Source organism: Labeo rohita, chromosome 11 (genome assembly GCF_022985175.1).
Source record: "Labeo rohita strain BAU-BD-2019 chromosome 11, IGBB_LRoh.1.0, whole genome shotgun sequence".
NCBI lineage: Eukaryota > Metazoa > Chordata > Actinopteri > Cypriniformes > Cyprinidae > Labeo > Labeo rohita.
The window spans coordinates 16827396-16849106 of record NC_066879.1 but is presented as its reverse complement, the minus strand read 5'-3'; the positions used below and the strand labels follow the sequence as shown (position 1 = coordinate 16849106).

Sequence of the window (21711 nt, the reverse complement as noted above, 5' to 3'; positions counted from 1 at the left end):
CGCTTCTTCACAAACGGGTCTTTTCAGACCGAATCATTCAAAAGAACCGATTCGAATGAACGACTCGCTCGCGAATCGGACAAGCATCATTCCGAACACGCGACTCTCGCTTCAGACAAGTCTCCTCTCGCGTCTATGATGAATGCCGCTGCGTAAATGCTTCAAGAAACACCTAAGAAACTTTCTTCAACATGAAGCAGCTGCTCAATGAACGCATCTGCGCTTTATTCCGCAGTAACTGGCAGCATACTCTCACATATTGGAGTGTATTCTTTAGTTTTGGACTCTGTGTCGCTTTTCTGGGTCCGACCATCCTGGACCTGAGATGTCAGACTCAGTCCACGCTACAGGAGATCACTCTGGTCTTCTTCTCCCAACAGTTTTTCCTCTTTATTGGAAGCACCATTGGAGGATTCTTCAGTAAAACGTAAGTGTTTTTCAGACTGAAATTTTAAATGCATTTTTATTTTATTTTCTTATTCCTGGGTGGTTGACATATGTCAAAGTCTTTCAGTAGTGTCATACTGAAATAAAGTACTTATACAAATTGTAAAAAAAGAAAAAAGGTGTACATTTGTATATTTTAAAAATTACATTTTTTTCTGATATAGTTGTCCTTAAGTTATTAGAAAGAGCAAGTTAGTCTCATGACTACAAAAATTTAGTTTTTGTTTTTTCCCCTCTCTGTCATGTATCTTACACTTACTCAGGTTGTGAGATAAGGCATTTTATATGCATCCTACATTAAGGAAAACTGTTTTGGCTGCTTTTAATCATCGTAACGGATATCATTATCTGATTTCTTTGGGACTGATTGTTTTCTAACCCATCCAAGGCCTCTGTCTGGAAATCTCTATAGTAGTCATGTGCTCATTAAAGTCGTGCTGTCTCAGTTATAAAAACCATAAAAACATGCACGGCCCTGATGTTGTTTAGATAAAGAAATTCACTTATTTGTAAGTGGGTTCAAATAGTTTTGGAACAACATGTGCTCATTTAAAGCGACTTCATATTTAAGGAAGAACTGAGTGTTTTTTTTTACCATAACCAACTATTTCCTTGGTGTAGTAAACACTGCCGATAATCACTATTTATATTAGTTTACAGTTTGTTTTGTAGATTTCCCTGCACTTCGACTGTACCACTAAAAAGTAATAATGACTTAAAAACAAGTAAACCACAAGGATACTAGCAAGCATGGCTTTTTCTTTGGTTTAGTCATGTTTTGACCCTCAGGTCTCATTTAATTGCTTTTATTTGGAAACTTGTGCTCTCGGTGTAACACTAGTCCCTTTCTTTATGTTTTGTTTATTTCAGATAATCATATTACTTTGTTTATCTCCGTGGATTTACTTCATTTCTTTATCTCTGTTCTGCAGTCCTGACTATATTTAACCACACATTTCTCAGCATGTTTACCTCTTGTCTGTTCTGCTCTATTGGTTTTACAGCTTGTGGCATGCAACTTAATGCCACCTTCATGCACTATCGAGATTATCGTAAATACGAGTTTCCCAGACGGAAATTGCACATGAATGACTTCTCAAGTCATATTTATGAGTCATTTTGATACCTGAGTTTCTGAGTTGGGCTGGTTATAAACCATTGCTGTAATAACTGTTAAGTTGTAGTTTTACCTACATTTATTTTGTTTTCTCTCGTACTCCTATCCCACAGATTCCCACAGTGTGTTTGAACCCTTTCCAACAATGACTGTATGATTTTGAGATCAATCTTTTCATACCGAGGACAACTGAGGGACTCATATGCAACTATTACATAAGGCTCAATTGCTTACTAATGCTCCAGAAGGAAAAAAAAAGACGCATTAAGAGCCGGGGGGTGAAAACTTTTGAACAGAATGAAGATTTTTTCTTATTTTTCCTAAATATATGTATTTTTTCATTTTGTACTCTCCTTCAGAAGCTACAAAAGATACTTGCATGTTTCCCAGAAGACAAAATAAGTTACATTTACCCTGATCTTCAAATTCCAAAAGTTTTCACCCCTGGCTCTTAAAGCGTCATGTTTCTTTCTGAAGCATCAGTGAGTGTTTGAACCTTCTGTAATAGTTGCATATGAGTCCCTCAGTTGTCCTCAGTGTGAAAAGATGGATCTTATATACATACAGTCATTGTAGAAAAGGGTTCAAATACACAAAAATGCTGAGAAACCACAGAATTTGTGGGACCTGAAAGATTTTTCTGAAGAACAGCAGGCAGTTTAACTGTTCAGGACAATCAAGGGACTCATGAACAACTATCACTAAACAAAAAACAAAACAAAAACACAGCTGTGTATCATTCAGGTAACAACACAGTATTAAGAATCAAGTGTGTGTAAACTTCTGAACAGGGTATTTTTTATAAATTCAAATATTATTTTCTCTAGTGGATTATATGTACATCTTTTATGTGAAATATCTTATTCAGGTCAATACTAAATTTAAAAAATAACATGCATTTTGTATGATCCCTCTTATTTTGGTAAAATAATTAACATTTTGCAGATTCTGCAAGGTGTATGTAAACTTTTGACTTAAACTGTATATAATATCATTAGATGCATATTCTATTTATTGTACTCAGTGAAAACAGCATTTATTTGACTGAAACTTGGTGAATGTATACAATAGTGTGAGTAATGTTTATATGGTTTGCATTTTATTAAAAATCCATTGAATACTGGTGGAATGTCTTCAATACATTTAGGCTTTATAATAAGATTTTCCTCCAAAATAGAAACGAATGAATCTAGTGTCCTCCATTATTCCTATTCTTTCTGACAAAGAAAGCACTTGAACATGAGAAACTTGTAATTACGACTTCAAAAATCAGAAGCAGGATGTTTCGGAGCATGTGAAAGCAGCATGAAACTGTTAAAAAGTAACAGTGTCACACATCCACTGGTATCATCTGTTATCATTGGAAATCATGTATTTGATAAGCCATGTAAACAGAAATTAACTGGGCCAAGGTGAAAATAAAGTCAGAGATCCTGCCTGAGGCAGCATCACAGAGACGCCTTTATTTAAAAGCCTCACTTGAGGCCGTTTCAGGTGGGATCTGTTTAAAACTTTTCTTTATATATAACATACTACAAAATGTGATTTTTTTTTTTTCACTATAAAAAGCTTAATCCCTAAAGAAATGCATTGCATATTTGGCAACCATTTTGATGCCTCCTGGCTTAATGTGGTTTTGTTAATGTCTCATTGTCTTCTTTTTCTTAGGCTTGTATGTTCTTTGTCAGCGTTGGCTGTGTCCACCCTCACCATCTCTGTGGTTTTTGCTGTGATCCCGCTATGCTATAAGCTGCTCCTATTGGCTTTTGCCTTGGCGGTATCTGGTCTTGCCATGGGCATCATTGACACCATCTCTAACCTACAACTGGTCAAGATCTACCAGAGAGACTCCACAGTTTTCCTGCAGGTCGGTACCTTCCAAAAAAATGGTATCTTTAGTTTGCTTGATTATAGGTACAAAGTGTTTCTCTGAAAGGCTGCGGCAGAATACATGCCATCCACATATCTGAAGTCTTTACACACAATGTGTACAGATAATTTTCTTTAAAAGTTCTGTTGTTATCTACCCACCCTCGAAACCTGTTTGACTTTTCTCTGGAAGACAAAAGAGTTCTTATGAACTATACTGACACCACTGTTCAAAAGCTAGGGGAGTCTCTTATGCTTATTTAATTAAGTTTAATTTAATTAAGTTTATTTAATTAAAAATTACAATAAAGATTGTAATATTGTAAAATATTATTACATTTTAAAAGAACTGTTTACTATTTTAATATATTGTAAAATTTATTTCTGTGATGCAACACTGAATTTTCAGCATCATTACTCCAGTTCAGTGTCACATGATCTTTTAGAAATCATTCTAATATGCTGATTTGCTGCTTAAGAAGCATTTTTATTATTATCGATGTTGAAAACAACTGTTTCGCAGAAACAACAATGCATTTATTTGATAAATGTCTTTACTAATATATATATGCACTACCAGTCAAATGTTTTTCAACAGTAAGATTTTAAATGTTTTTTAAAGAAGATAGTTCTGCTCACCAAACCTGTATTTATTTGATCCAAAGTACACCAAAAACAGTGCAATTCAGAAATATTTGTACTATTTCAAATAACTGTTTTCTATTTGGATATATTTCAAAATGTAATTTATTCCTGTGATTTCATAGTTGAATTTTTAGCATCATTACTCCAGTCACATGATGCTTCAGAAATCATTGTAACATTCTGATTTGCTGCCTCCAAAAACCATTAGTAGAATTTTTAGAGTACAATTTTTTTTTTCAGGTTTCTTTAATAATTCAGAAAAATCATTGAACATTCAGATGAACGACATTTAACTGAAATAGAAATTTTGTAACATTAAATTTGTAACATTGTAAATGTCTTTATCTGTAAAAAATGTACTCAGTTGTTATAAATATTGATAATAATAATAAAAAATTCTTGAACAGCAAATCAGCATATTAGAATGACTTCTGAAGGATCATGTGACACTGAAGACTGGAATAATGATGCTGAATTTTTTTCTTTGAGATCACAGGAATAAATTACATTTTAAAATATATTCAAATAGAAAGCAGTTATTTAAAAAAATGTAAATATATTTTAAAATTGTACTGCTTTTGCTGTACTTTGGATCAAATAAATGCAAGCTTGGTGAGCAGAAGAGACTTCTTTAAAAAAAATCTTAATGTTCAAAAACTTTTGACTGGTAGTGTATATATGGTTTAAGTTATTTTATATATTACCATGTAGTTTTTTTAAAATTAATAATACAGGGCACAGAACATGATCAATGTCCCATTCTACACTGTTTTTTTTTCTCACTAAATACAGCGTTTCCCTCAGAAACGCTCATTAAGTCATTAAGTAAATCTCATTATATGGCAATTCATGATGACTTTAAACAGATTTTACACTTGAACTCATCATTTCCGGTGTTTAGTCATAATTTGGGGAGGAGAGAAACTCACCCAAGGGGACTTGTCTGAAATTAAACTTTGTAGTGAATGATTGTAGGTGTTAAATTTAGCAGTTTACATTTTATTTAACCAGGTGATTGATATGGTAGCTTAAATGTGGATTAATTTGAGCCGATGTGTGTTTCTCATTAGTATTCATCCCTCACACATACAGAATGCAAAATTAAATCTTTAAAAATAAGCTATATTTAGGTTGATGTACAGGATAGAGTCAGGCATTTATAGAACCAGTTTCAGTGTCATCCTATAGATTTCTCTCTGCCATCTTATTATTTTTTTAATGTTAATGCAAAGCACATTGTTCCAAGTAAAAAGCAGATACACCCTCATTATACAAAGACTTCAAATGTTTAACGATAAGAAATATTTAAGCAAACCACACCGGTTTTATAGTCCTTTTAAGACTGACAGCACAATTGAGAGTGTGACGTTGCTGTACCAGTTCCAAGAAACAAGTTCATATTTGTTATTTATATTTCATAGACAGTTAAAAAAAAGGGGGTAAAATCACTATAGTGCATGTCTTGAGTGGTTTATTCTGTTTTTAAAAATATTGTTTTTAAAATTATTTTTTAATAGCTGTACTTTCAAGGCTATTATTGTTAACTAAAACAAGTTTATTTAATGTTGTTTTAATAGTATTTTAAGTTGAAACACTAAAATGATAAACTAAAATAAAATTCTATATAATATGCAATATAATATAAAGAACGTGTATATAAAAATGTAATGTAAAACAATAAAAAAACATTACAAAAGCATATAACAAAATTATTTAAAAATTAATTATTTACGAACTTAAATTAGAAATAAAAATGTGATGATAATTTCAATATTAATAAAAACTAAATAGAATATGAATATATTACATGTAAAATATAATATAATATATAAATATTACAATAACACTGGATAATACATCCATATTAAACAAATAATGATCTTATTATTAATAAAATAATCACAATAAACAGTTCTTAGCACTAAAGTTCCAAACTGGAAATAAAAACTAAAACTGAAATTTTATATATATTTATATATATATATATATAATTGTGTATTTTACTAACTAAAATTGAAATGAAAACTGAAAAATAATTTAAAAATATTCATAAAAACATTATTTAGTTATTTGAAAAATTAATATTTTACTAACTAAAAACTACTATTCAAAATATTAATACAAATAACACAATTACAAAAAAAACAAACATTTTACTAAGTAAAATTAAAATAAAAACTGAATACAATTTGTAAAAATATTAATAAAAACTAATAGAATATGAACAATTTTACAATAACACTGGATAATACATCAATAATACACAATATTAAAGAAATAATAATAAAAATGTGATGAAAATTTCAATATTAATAAAAACTAAATAGAATATGAATATATTACATGTCAAATATAATATAATATATAAATATTACAATAACACTGGATAACACATCCATATTAAACAAATAATCTATCTTATTATTAATAAAATAATCACAATAAACAGTTCTTAGCACTAAAGTTCCAAACTGGAAATAAAAACTAATTTATATGTATATATATATATATATATATATATATATATATATATATATATATATATATATATATATATATATATATATATATATATATATATATATATATATATATATGTATATATAATTGTGTATTTTACTAACTAAAATTGAAATGAAAACTGAAAAATAATTTAAAAATATTCATAAAAAAAATTATTTAGTTATTTGAAAAATTAATATTTTACTAACTAAAAACTACTATTCAAAATATTAATACAAATAACACAATTACAAAAAAACAAACATTTGACTAAGTAAAATTAAAATAAAAACTGAATACAATTTGTAAAAATATTAATAAAAACTAATAGAATATGAACAATTTTACAATAACACTGGATAATACATCAATAATACACAATATTAAAGAAATAATATAATTTAATACAATAATCACAATAAACAGTTCATTTAAAATTAAAACTGGAAATAAATAAAACTTAAATTAAAAAATATATATATAGACATTTTAGTAATTTTATATTATGTTAATAATAATATAAAATGACTAAACAATTAAATATTTGTATTGTACTATATTGTGCTAAAATTAAAATAAAAATGTATGTATAATTTTTTTTTTAAATACAATAACACTGGATAATACTATATATATGTGTACACAATAGAAAAACATAGTAATATAAAACAACAAAATTACTAAAAAAGTAAATATATTACTAAATTAAATGTAGAAACAAATCAAAATAATAATAAAAACTATAATAAAATATGAATAATATTACAATAACAGTGGATACTTAAATGTGATTTATTATTAATAAAATAATCACAATAAACAATTTTTAGTAAATGATATAGTTCATTTGGATTACTATAGACTATATAGTTTATGGTGACAGTCAACATCTTGGCATTAAAAACTTGACATATACATTGGTAATTGTGGACATGACACAAAGCAAGCATCGTTTGACAGCTTTAAACAAACATCCAATCAGATGTTTTATAAAGTTGCTTTAAAAACTTTTGCTTTTACAGAATCTCGTCTCAGAGGAGAACATCATTGCTGAATCTTCTTCTTTTCTTGCCTCTCTCTGATCTTTTTCTAGGCCCTTCACTTCTTTGTGGGTCTCGGGGCGTTAGTGAGTCCCCTCATCGCTGACCCCTTCCTTTCTGAGACCAGCTGTGTGATTGGGAACAGCAGCAGCAATGCTACATCATTAAGGCATCTGAGGAACAAGCTCGCCGGCAGACATGTGCTCAACGTGTCCAGCGTCCACCTCCACACTAATGGAGAGGTGGTGACCAACGTCTCCTACGCCTTCTGGATCATGGCTATCATCAATGTAAGATCGAGATCTGTCTTGAGTTTTGAGGTTATATTAAGTTTTAAGAGTGGTATGTCTTCAGAACACTAGCTGCTCTACTGTAGTGTGGTGGTAAAGTTGTGTAGGGTGAGTGTGCATATACTAAATGCTCTGTCAGCTTTACTGTCAAAGGAAGGGCAGTTGGGAGTCGATTTATAGAGAAAATAGATAAAGATGGCCTCCTTGGTAACTGCACTCTATCTAACAGCTTTGTGTACACACTGCCTGTAATATAGTGGATCAATAGTGATCGTAGAACTGATACACACCTAACACCTGGTCTTTATTGTGTGTGTGTGTGTTAAAAAATGACAAATATATGACTACTTTTATTGAACAAGTATGCATTAAATTGATCAAAAGTGACAGTAAAAACTTAAAAATATATATTATTTCAAATAAGCTCTGTTCTTTCTATTCAAAGAAACCTGAAAAAAGTATCTGGATCATGTGACACTGAAGACTGGAGTAATGATGCTGAAAATTCAGCTTTACATCAAAGGAATAAATTAAATCATAAAATATATTTAAATTGAAAAAGGTTATTTTAAATTGTAATAATATTACACAATTCCACACTATTACTGATTTTACTGCATTCTTAATTAAAGCCTTGGTGAGCTTAAGAGACTTTTTTCCCCAAAAACACAAAGAAAAAAAAACATACCCCAAAGCCTTCACTGGTAGTGTGTATATATTATAATGAAAAAAATAAAATAAAATAATAATATGAATAAAATATTTCATTTTATTTTACTTTATTTTAATTTTTATTTTATTTCATTTCATCTCATTTCATTTCAATTTGTATTTCATGTCATTACATTTTTTTTAATTTAATTTAATTTCTTTTGATTTTATTTTATTTCATTTCATTTATTTAATGTCGCGTCATTTCATTTTATTTTTTATTTTATTTCATTTTTTCATGTCATGTCATTTTATTTTTTATTTCATTTTATGTAATTTCATTTCATTTTTTATTTAATTTCATGCCATTTCATTTTATTTTTTATTTCATGTCGGTCATTTCATTTCAATTTGTATTTCATTTCATTTCATTTCATTTCATTTCATTTCTTTTAATTTGATTTTATTTCATTTCATTTCATTTTTTATTTCATTTTTTTTTCATGTAATTTCATTTTTTCATGTCATGTTTTATTTTTTATTTCATTTTACGTAATTTCATTTCATTTTTTAATTAAATTTCATGCCATTTAATTTAATTTTATTGCATTTCATGTTGTTTCATTTTATTTTATTTCATTTAATGTCATTTTTTTTATTTCATTTAATTGTATTATTTATTTCATTTCATGTCATTTTATTTCATTACATGTCATTTCAATTTTTTATTTTATTTCATGTCACTTCATTTCATTTTATTTTTTATTCAATTTTATTTTATGTCATTTCATTGTTTTGTTTTATTTCATGTCATTTCATTTTTTTCAGGTCATTTTATTTAAGTTTATGTGATTTCATTTTTTGTTTAATTTCATGTCATTTCATTTTTTATTTCATGTCATTTTTTTTTTATTATATTTCATTTCATGTTTCATTTCATATTTCATTTTTTATTTTATTTTATTCTATACAAATGCCAGACAGACATTTTTGCATTTGAGTGATGACATGCACCGTTGGCATTGGATTCATTGTGATGGACAGTTTGAAACAACCGATTCTGACAAAAATTAATCAGATGTTTAATTTAGCTTTTCTGTGTGTGTGCATGGTCAAATACACGACAATATTCTAGTTAATACTCCTGTTTGAGGTTATATAGTTTCAATCAAGTCTTCTTTACAATAACGTTTTAAGAATGCTTTCAAACTGATTCATCTGAATCGTTTAAGAATGATTCATTTGCATGATTCATTTGATTCTTTTATAACTCTGTCTTCCCTGCATATAGCTTCCTGTACCAATCGGCATATTAATCCTAATGTATTGGGAGCGACTGTTCACGTGCGGCTCAAACCCCAGCCGGCGTTTACTAGACGGAGACGCGCTAGCGATGAAAACCTGGGGAACCACAGGTCTGACAGAAGACGCTGGACATCAGAAAGAGCCTTCCAAAAGTAAGATCCTAAGCACTTCTTCACCACTGACATTGATGAAATAATTAGCGCGTGGGATCAGACCACATACACAGCACATGTCAGAAATAACATGCCGTAAGATGTGAATAAAAGCAGAGAGGATGTTTCGGTAATCTTCCCGCTCTTCTGTCTCCGCAGGCCATGTAGACGTGTTCGACTGCTGTCTCCTTGGCAACTCGCACAATTTTCCACTGTCTTTCTTTGGGATCCATATCCTTGGGGGTCTGGTGCTCTTCTTTTCTGACGGTATAGTGGTAAGCAGGATTAGCACTTCACAGCAGCTTCAGCTCTGTAATTGAAGAGTATTTGCTTAATTACTTGAACTCATGTATTATTTAATCTCGCACACCTCAGGGCTCGTACACAGGCTTTGTGTACACCTACGCAGTGGCGCCCCCTATAAATCTGTCTCACAAGACCGCCGGATACTTGACCTGCGTCTTCTGGGCAGCGATCACTGTCGGCCGACTGTCCGCCATACCTCTGTCGTACCGCTTTAAACCTGTCCGATTGCTCACCGTTAGTCAGGTGCGTATCTTTGATTTAGTTGTATTAAAAAAATATATATGAAAAACACTGTTGCTGAGTTGTAAGTGTACAAGGTACACTGCAAACATAAATCTGTTTTATCAAAAACAAACAAAAACATATTTATCATTATATTACATTATATGTAAGGTTTTAGTGACTAAAGAGTACACAGCTAGGGAGGATGAAAAATAATGCAAAATAATAAAATAAAATAAATAAAAATAAATATAAAAATAAATTATAAACTCAAAATATTATTTCATATTTTTGACTGGAAGTATATTTATCATTATATTATATTATATTATATTATATTATATTATATTATATATATATATAACTAAAGGTAACCAATTTAGTGACTAAACCTGCAAAATAATAAAATAAAATAAATAAATATAAATAAAAAATAAAATAGATACAAACAAAAATAATAAACTCAAAATATTATTCCATACTATTGACTGGTAGTATTTTTATTATATTATATAATATTATATTATATTAGATTAGATTAGATTATTAATTATGGGTAAAGGTTTTAGTGACAGAAGAGTACACAGCTATGGAGGACAAAAACCTCCCAAAAAATAATATAAAATAAAATAAATAAATAAAAATATAAAAATAAATAATAAATTAAAAATATTATTCTATACCTTTGACTGGAAATATATTATATTATATTGTATTAAATTATATAATATTATATTATATTCTAGAAATTATATATAACTAAAGCTAAAGGTTCTAGTGACTAAACAGTTTACAGCTATGACCAAAACCAGCAAAAAATAAAATATAAATAAAAAAATAAATTATAATAATATATAATATAATATTATAAATTATGGGTGAAGGTTTTAGTGACTGAAGAGTACATAGCTATGGAGGACAAAAACCTCCAAAATAATCGAAAAATAATATAAAATAAATTAAATACAAATAAATAATAAATTAAAATATTATTCCATACTTTTGACCGGAACTATATTATATTATATTATATTATATATAACTAAAGCTAAAGGTTCTAGTGACTAAACAGTTCACAGCTATGAAAAAAAACAGCAAAAAATAAAATAAAATACAAATAAATAAATAAATAATAATAATAACAACTATAATAATAATAATAATAATAATAATAATAATAAATACAATTAAATGAAATAAAATAAATAAATGCATAAATACATATGTAATTGTAAAAAAAATAATAGAAATAAACATGTTCATAATAAATGAAGATATTATATTATATTATATTATATTATATTATATTATATTATACTACATTATATTATATATAACTAAAGGTAATATAGTGACTAAAGAGTACACAGCTATGGAATACCTAAACCTGCAAACTAATAAAATACAATAAATTAAAAAAAAATAATAATAACAATAAAATAAAATAGATTAAGATAAAAATAATAAACTTAAAATATTATTCCATACTATTGACTGATAGTATTTTTATCATAATATAATATAATATAATAAATTCTGGGTAAAGGTTCTAGTGACAGTACACAGTGGGAGTAGACAGCTGTGGAGAAAAAAAACCTCCAAAATAATAAAAAAATAATATAAAATAAAATGAAAAAAAAAAAATTAACATTATTCCATACTTTTGACCTTTTTGACTTTTTGAACTAATATTATATTATATTATATTATATTACATTATATTATATATATAACTAAAGCTAAAGGTAAACAGTTCACAGCTATGACCAAAACCTGCAAAATAATTAATTAATTAATTAAATAAAAATAAATGCAAAAATACATAATACGTAACTGTAAAAATTAACATAAATAACCTAATATGTTCATAATAAATTAAAATAAACATTTAATGTAATATAAAGAATAGTATTTATGTATCTAAGTGTGTGTGTGTATATTTGCATTCTTTTAGATCATCAATTAAAAATGTGATGTTCTGTGAACCTTGTCTGTTTTAGCAACAGTAACTAAGGGGGGTGGAGCTTAGAAAAAGCATCATTTGTCAGTCCATTACAAACTTTCTCTTGACAGATTCCGGTTGAGTCAGATGGACTATAAAAGTGGATTACACTATCAAAAAAAAAAAAAAAGGTGTGTCGCCCACGATGCACAAGGGGAAACTTTGGACAGGAACAAACATCCTTGTTCTGCATCCTGCTCTGGCCAGTCAGGACTTTTGTTTATCTGGCATGACTAAGGCTCCTTTCTCATTTCACGCTTTTATTTGCGCCAAAATGACAGCGGGGCCTCTTAATTTCCGTTCCTGGTGCAGATAAAGCAGGGGTGTTCACCTCACAGAACAAAGGCTTGGTTGACGGTGCGTGTCCAAATGCAAATGTTCTCCGTTCTTTTCTCTCGTAGGTGGGTGTGATAGTCACACTACTTCTGCTGCTGATCTTCTCCAACAGTAGTGTGTTCCTCTTCATCGGCACCTGCTGTCTCGGCCTATTTATAAGCAGTATCTTCCCCTGCACGCTCGCATTCACCGAAGACATCCTGGAGTACAAAGGTATTGCGACAGATGGGCCGCCGCTGTCTCCGGCATTGTTAAATCGCCTTTTTGTCCACGCCTTTCATTGATTTGACAGTAGCCATTGGTGGTTTTGCAGTTCACTATTTATTTAAGGTTTACTGCTGAGCCCAAGACAACAGGATCCGCCCCGTTTAATTCTTTCCGCTGTTGGCCTTTGACATTAAGGGAAGGTCTGGCTTGACAGGTCTTGTGTCTTACGACTGAGGTGATTTTTTTTTAAACGCAGCGGGCGAACCCGTTGGGAGGAATTATTTTCAAATAAATGGCTAATTACTGACCGCAGATATGGGGGTTGGTTAGGGTAGAGCAATTAGAAAAATATCATTATCATTAAAAATATCCCCGTCATTAGAGTCCCTACAGGTCTGGACCGGAATTTAATTGACTGGTTTCAGCTGTAACCGATATTAAAATGCATATGAATCCTGGACCACTTGGAAAAAAAAAATTAATGGAAAAAAATCCCATTTCCGCCACTGAATAAAAAATAAATATAAAAAAATGTAATTGCATCTTTTTATCTCACAAGACAGATTTGCGAGTTATAAAGTCAGAACTGCAAGACAAACTTGAAGTTCTGAGAAAAACGTCAGAATTGTGGGTTTGTATCTCGCAATTCTGAATTTATAAGACGCAGTTGCGAGTTAAATCAGAATTGTGAGATATCAACTTGCAATTCTGAGATCATATCAGTATTTCTTTCCTCCTCAAAATCTGACTTTATAACTTGCAGAAAACTTTACAAAAAAAAAAAAATCCACTTACTTTTTCTGCTTTCTTAAGATGTGTGGGTTTGAGAGAGTGTGTGTGTATTTTTCTTACACATTATCTTAAGGGTTTTTTTCTGTTTTAATTTTTACATTTTTACTTTTTTATATTTTAAGAAGAAATTATATATGAAAATGTGGCATGAAGTTGCCTCAAACGATGATATAATGCTATTCAAAACATCATTCACTGAGATTGTGATAATTGTAATTAATAATTGCAATTACAATTTCAAGGGAATAATCAACAATAATGATTTGTCATAATTGTGCAGCCCTAAGTTTGTATCACGCAATTCTTTGGAAAAAAAAAAAAAGCCAGAAATGCAATTCTGACTTTATTTCTCACAATTGTGACTTTGTATCACGCAATTCTGAGAAAAACAGTCAAGAATTGTGAGTTCATATCAGAATTTTGACTATAACTCGCAGTTACATGTTTTTATCTCGCAATTCTGACTATTTCTCACAATTGTGAGTTTATCACACAATTCTGAGAAAAAAGTCAGAATTGCTAGAAAAGTCAGAAAACAGGCAATTATTCTGACTTTGTTTCTCAAAATTTCAAAATTGTGAGTTTATATCTCACAATTCTGAGAAAAAGTCAGAATTGCGAATTTACATCATAATTCTGACTTTATAACTCGCAGTTGCAAGTTTTTATTTCACAATTCTGACTTTGAGTTTATCACACAATTCTAAGAAAAAAAGTTTATATCATAATTCTGACTTATCACTTGGAATTGTGTTTTTGTCTCACAATTCTGAGAAAAAAAGTCAGAATTGCTTGAAGAGTCAGAATTGCAAGATATAAAAAATATAAATCCAACAGGCAATTCTGACTTTATTTCTCACAATCACGCAATTCTGAGAAAAAATTAGTTTCTATTATAATTCTGACTTAAGTCTCACAGTTCTGACTTATAACTTGCAATTGCGTGTTTTTGTCTCACAATTCTGAGAAAAGTCAGAATTGCAAGATATAAACTTTTTTTCTCTCTGGGAGAGAAAAAAATCCAACAGGCAATTCTGACTTTATTTCTCACAACTGTGAGTTTATGTCTTGCAATTCTGAGAAAAAAAAAGTCAGAATTGCGCCTTCATATCATAATTCTGACTTTATAACTCGCAATTGCAAGTTTATAATATCTCACAATTCTGAGAAAAAAAGTAGGAATTGCTAGAAAAGTCAGAATTGCAAGATATAAACTTATATCTGGGAGAGAAAAAAATCCAACAGGCAATTCTGACCATATTTCTCACAAGTGTGAGTTTATATCTCACAACTGTGAGAAAAAGTCAGAATTGCAAGTTTATATGATAATTCTGACTTTATAACTCGCAGTTGCAAGTTTTTATCTTGCAATTCTGACTTTATTTCTCACAGTTGTGAGTTTATCACACAGTTCTGAGAAAATAAGAGTTTATTTCATAATTCTGACTTATATCTCGCAATTCTGACTTATAACTTGTGGTTGTGAGTTTATATCACAATTCTGAGAAAAAAAGTCAGAATTGCGAGTTTATATCATAATTCTGACTTTATAACTTGCAATTGCTAGTTTATAATATCTCGCAATTCTGACTTTACAACTTGCAATTGCGCGTTTGTCTCACAATTTTGAGAAAAAAAGCCAGAATTGCAAGATATAAACTCACAATTAGGACAAAAAAGCCAGAACTGCTCATTTTTATCTGGCAATTTTGACTTTATTTCTTACAAAATTTTTATATGCCTTTTTTCTCAGAATTGTGAGATTAAAAAGTCACAATAACCTTTTTTTGTTTTCCATTCAGTGGTGGAAACGGGCTTCTATACTGTTGCAAAGTCCAATTAAGTGAAATAAACCTGAAATTGCAAATAGCAAAGGTTGTGATTTAATCAAATAAATTGATGCGCTGTGTTCTTTTACACGCAAGCTGTAGTGTTATTTTAGTATCACTGAGATAAAATTATATTATATGATACTGTGACCTCAGATTGAGCTCTTACATAAGTGCTCAGAGTTTGGCGGAACTCATTCATTATCTCATTCTGTTCAGGAGTTATAGGCATTTTACTAAAACGTTTTGGCGTCCCATTGCTACGTAAGTCGAAAGTCCAGCTTGTTTTTGATAATTATTGATATTCACTCTCCAGAGAATCTTTCTGCACTAGTTTAGTTCTAAACGGGCGAAAAACCTAGGACTAGTTCGCAAAAGTAGGTTTTTCAAAAAAAAATACTTTTGAGGATTTCAAGCCAAGGATTCCAGTGACATAAGACACTTGAGCCTGCGACTGACGTTTTGGGAATTATGAGGGATTTTGTACTTTTTGACACTGTAGCGCACTTGAAGCCCTAAAAATTACAATCAGTTTTTTTTTTAAATCTCAAGTTTTATGTAGTTGTCATCAGATTTCAGTGTCAATTAGAATTTTACAGTAACGATCTCGACAAATTTGACTTTTTCCCCCCCACATTCAAGTATTTTTATACTTATTGCCTGGATATTAAAAACAGCAACAACAGGCAGGTTGTTGTCAATGAAAATCTTGAAAAATTGAAAACAGTTGATTGTGTTGTTTCATCTTTAGGTTGTGCCACAACAGTCATGGTGACCAGTGCAGGGATGGGCGAGATGTTACTCCAGGTGATCGTGGGTTCGGTAAGTCTAGCTCCTTAGAATTGAACCCATGACTTTGCGTTGCTAGTGTCATCATGGTCCACCAAATAAGCTCAAACTGTTTTTGTAAATGCGCTGATTCGACTGTCTTTCCTCCCTCAGGTGATGCACAATCAAGGTAGCTTCAGCTTCCTGTTGTGTGGAATGATCTTCGGCTGCCTGGGATTCGCATTCTTCCTTTTGCTGTTCTTCGTCCAGCAAAGTCACAAAAACTTCACAGAAGGTGCGTCGACTCTCAGAATTCACATTGTTGCCCATAATCAGGCTCAAATTGAAAGCGGACTGTTTCTAATGCATTTGGTGGATACTTTACCTTGAGTTCAAGGTGTACATTTGTCTTCACTTGGAATCAAACCTATGACCTTGGCATTACTAAAGCCAGTTGAATAAAACTAGTCTTGGAGGGTTTGTACAGATATTGTAAAATGAAATTGCAGGACTTTCAAGAACTTTAAGCACTTCTTTTTTGATTTTCAAGGACTTCAAACAGGGGTCTCACTTATCGAACAACGTCTTCTATTTTAAATTCTAAAAAACAAAACAAAAACAGAAATAGATAAAAATATACTAAAAAAAAAAAGATTTGTGAAATGACTCAGAAATCCTGATCTGAAACAATTCGCGATCCCATACCGAAGTCCTGATCTGAATCAAATGATTCATAATTTGCGCTCCGAATCCTGATCTGAAATTCTGAACTTCGGAGTGGGTTTGCGAATCTTTTGCTTTAGATTGGAACTTCAGAGCATGGATCGTGAATCATTTAATTTGGATTGGTACTTTGGAGTACAGCTCACAAATCATTTGATTCAGATCAGGACTTCGGTGTAGGTTCGCAAATCATTTGTTTCAGATCAGGACTTCTGAGTTTTTTTTTTTTTTTTCTTAAACAGTAGAAAAGATTGGAACTTTCCATATCAATAATCTTTTGATTTAGATCGGGACTTCAAAACGTGTATCGCGAGTCATTTGATTTGAATCATTCAGTTCGCAAAATGATTTACAAACCCGATCTGAATCAAATGATTCACGATATGCGATGTTCTGACCTAAATCAAAATGAACTGCGATGCGTGATTCAAAGTCCCGATCTGAAACAAATGATTCGCGATACACGACCTGATTGGAACGTTTCTAAAAAGCGAATCAATTTGCGACGCAATGGTTTAGTTGAATCAGAGTTTCGAAAAGCTCAGTTTTACCCATCACTACATGCTTTTTAAAATCATTACAAGAGATGTTGAAAGTTTGACAACGAATGGCTCTTTTAATTTGATCTGGTTTTTGCTAGTGAATTGCTTGAAATGAATGATCCAAGTCACATGTTTGAATCAGTCGGAGCTGTTCCAGTGTAAGTGACTCAATTGATTTGGTTCATCTGTTTCTCTTTTCACATCTTCGGCCATGTTTACACGACACTGGCAGTGCTACTACTTGCTTAGCTCGATTGTTTCCTGACATCAACTAAAATAAAAAAGCATGATGTTTTTTGATTTACATGAATTTTACGTTAAAAGATAAATATGTGCTTACTGACAAAATCAAACACTTACTTCATAGATGCAGTGTCTTTTCAAGTACCTCTTCAGGAATATAATATTTTCAAGGGTTTTCCAGGCCTTAAATTTCAGAAAGTCAAATTTAAGTACTTCAAGCACTTTAAACATCTTGTACAAACCCTGGTCTTGTGTCAAAACTAATACTGTTTGCAGGGTTGCCAGGTCTGTGAAACAAAGCCAGCCCAATTGCAATTCAAAACTAGTCCAATCGCCCAATTTTTTTGGTGGTTTTCCTGTCTGTTGGTGGATTTCTTGGGGTGGGGGTAGATGATTATAACCCACGGGTTAAAAAACAACCCACAGCAATAGTGTAAAAGTATCCCAATTCTGCTGTAAAACCACATACTTGGCAACACTGACTGTAGATGCATCACTTTCTAACATATCTTGTTTTTTCATACAGCTTTACCTAGTAACACCCCTTCCGAAAGGCTTGAGGAAAATGGGATCAAGACCTGTTCTGCTGCCGTCCTGAACTCATGGGACACGTCAGAGCAGAAAGCGTCCATCGATCCCTAACAATACAGAAGATGGATGAGAATGACAGGAGCGAAGGGACAATGGTGTCATGACTCAGGGACATCAAGGACCAAACACATCCTGCAAATCACTGACAATCAAAAGAGCTAATAGAAATATCATTGAGTGTTAGAAGTTGTATTGAAAGCTTTATTTTTGTATTAAATATTTTTGATGAATGATCATAAATTTGAATGCAATTGTTCTTAATGGCTGCAATGGATATGTGCAATATGACTTTTCTCTGTAAAGAAAAGTTGCTTTAGTGTTCGTTGTTAGAAACGCACTGACCAATCAGCACTGTACAACATAAAATAGTAGTTTTTATTATTTTCAATATGTAAAAGCCCTGCAGTGTGGAATGGCCTCACGCATTGCATTACTTTGTTCTTTGCTTATTCACAGATTAGTAGCCAAATCATTCTCTGCCAAAGTCTATATGTTCATAACACATTTGTAGTAAAGTGATCAAAAAAGTCAAAAAAGGACATCCTACCCTACCATCTTCCTGAAAAAGCTTCCGTGTATTGTGTTGTACAGCTTCAGGTCTAATGGTTCCTCTAAAGCCCGTGACCTCAGCGTTCAGGTGGACGTTCCTGATTGTTGTAGGTTGCTGTGTCAGCGTATTTCTCTTGGCCTGGGTAAAATTTTATTTGTTTTTTCTGGTTTACACAGGTGTCAGACATGCTAGCGTTAACACAATTGCTGCATAAATGAGGTCAGCCTTCTGCAGCTGTATTTGATGAAGACACACAAGCCAAATAAGTTACTTTTTTTGCGTTTTTTATAGAAATCTTTCTTCCCTTCCAACATCCACAGATTAGTACAACAGGTATGCCAATGAACATAGATTTGTAAACATTTGAGCTGCTAGAGTGAGACAATCTGAAAATACATTTGCACAAAAATATTGAAAACATTTGGTGTCAATATTGTACCATAACAGTAGAATTGATCACACTTTTGATTATTACATCATCCCTTTTGTCCACAAAATACAAATTTGCTGATGAAACACAAAATGTTGTTCTAAATGCAGTGCAGTTGTGACATGTCAATATTTAGAGGATGAGAAAATCTGATGCGTCTTAAAGTTTAGCATTGGCACTTTCCTAGAATAGGGTACAAAATAGCTTCAGAAGCATATTTAAGATGTTAAAGATATTATTATTAAAGATATTATGATACATAAGATGTTGTATATGGAGTTTCTGAGGAAGAAAAAACTCTAATCTATTATAATGTTTGAATGCGGGTTAAAAACCTGATTTGTAATTTTTGTTTGTGCAATTTCTTGCAATAAAATGCAAATAAAATACATCATAATGGGTAACAGGGTTGCAAATAATTAATGATAGTTTTCCAAATGTTGATTTGTATTCAATTTATATTAAACACATTTCATATAAATTTTAAAAAAGGAATTTGCTATTTTTGGAATGGTTACAGTTAACACTACAATGTGTGCAAATTTACAAAATGGAATGACATTATATAATTGTATGTTCTGTTATTTAATAGAAAACGCTCACATGATGTCACTTTCTGGGTGTGACAATTTTAGAGCAACAACCTATTTTTCGTAGGGAAATGATAGGATAATCAGATTGCCGGCAAGTGTGGAACAGTAAAATAGTATGTGGATAAAATATATAATCTAGAAATAATTGAATATCAATTACTTTTCATGTTAGAAAATATTTTAACATTTTTAATAATTCTCGCTGAAGATGAAGTCTGATTTGGCCACTGAATAAAAAAAAGGTAATCTCAGAATTGCGCGATATTCGAAATTGTGTGAAAAAAGTTTCTATCACGCAATTCGGACGTTCTCGCAATTGCGAGTTCATATCACGCGATTCTGAAAAAAAAGTTCGTAAATTCGCAATTGCAAGAAAAAAGTCTGAACTGTGAGAAAAAAACATCAGAATTGCAAGATGCAAATTGGTGATTGCAAAAGAAAGTCAGAATTGAAAGATATAAATTCGCAATTCAGACTTTTTTCTTGCAACTGCGAATTTACAAACTTTTTTCTTAGAATTGTGTGATATAAATTTGCAATTATGAGAAACAAAGAATTGCAAGATGTAAATTCGCAATTGTGAGAAAAGTTCAAAAGAAAAGTTTATATCCTACAATTCTTAATTTTTTCTCATAATTCAGATTTTTTTTTTTTTTTTTGCAATTCAGACTTTTTCACTCGCAATTACGAATTTATATCTTGCAATTCAGAATTTTTTTTTCCGCATTTGTGGATTTACATCTCGCTATTCTGGCATTTTTTCTCGCAATTGCGAACTTGTATCTCACAGTCCTGGCTTTTTTTCTCCCAACTACAAATTTATCTCTAACAATTCCGAATTTTTTCCTCACAATTGCGAATTTGTATTTCGCAATTCTTTTTTTTTCCTTGCAACTGCGAAATGTATCTCTTACAAATCAGACTTTTCTCTCACAATTACGAATTTATATCTCGCAATTCTGACTTTTTTCTTGCAACTGTGAGTTTATCTCTCGCAATTCTGACTTTTTTGCAATTTATAATGTCCAATTTCGGGGGGAAAAAGACTTTTCTCAGAATTGCAAGTTCATATGTCACAATTCTGAGTTTATAACTTGCAATTGCGTGTTATAAAGTCAGAATTGCGCGATATAAACTCGCAGTTTCTATCTCAAAATTCTGACATTTTAACTTGCAAAAGAGTTTACACCTTACAAAGGAATATCTTGCAAGTCAGAATTGCGAGATAAAATGTCGCAATTACCTTTATATTTTTTATTCAGTGGTCGAAATGGAAAAAAACCCCACCAATTTATACCCTATTCATAAAAAGTGCCATTTTTCTAAAATACAGGGCTTTCTGACTTTTTGGAATAAGAATCTCATTGAAGAGAAAATATGTTTATAGTAAGTTGATAAAGCAATCATAAAATATATTCTAATTATGCCAGAAAGTCTTAAAATTCATTACAAAATCTCTGTGCAGCAGAAGTTTTAAATGCATAGTTTACAAATGTTGATCCAAAACTAAAATTTGAGTGTTCTGGGTGGAGGAGTCACTAATAAGCGGAGATTTACAG

General features: G+C 30.9%; 1 protein-coding gene across 1 annotated transcript; it reads left to right on the top strand.

Annotated features, from left to right (window-relative positions):
• The first annotated feature begins 104 nt into the window (after window positions 1-104).
• On the top strand, window positions 105-19753 carry mfsd4aa (major facilitator superfamily domain containing 4Aa). Its single transcript, XM_051123306.1, has 10 exons — window positions 105-427; window positions 3233-3431; window positions 7674-7910; window positions 9853-10018; window positions 10178-10293; window positions 10394-10567; window positions 12950-13097; window positions 16464-16534; window positions 16655-16775; window positions 18515-19753. The coding sequence occupies exons 1-10, from the start codon at window positions 192-194 to the stop codon at window positions 18628-18630; spliced, it is 1584 nt and encodes a 527-aa protein (XP_050979263.1). The 5' UTR covers window positions 105-191; the 3' UTR covers window positions 18631-19753.
• Window positions 19754-21711: the final 1958 nt, after the last annotated feature.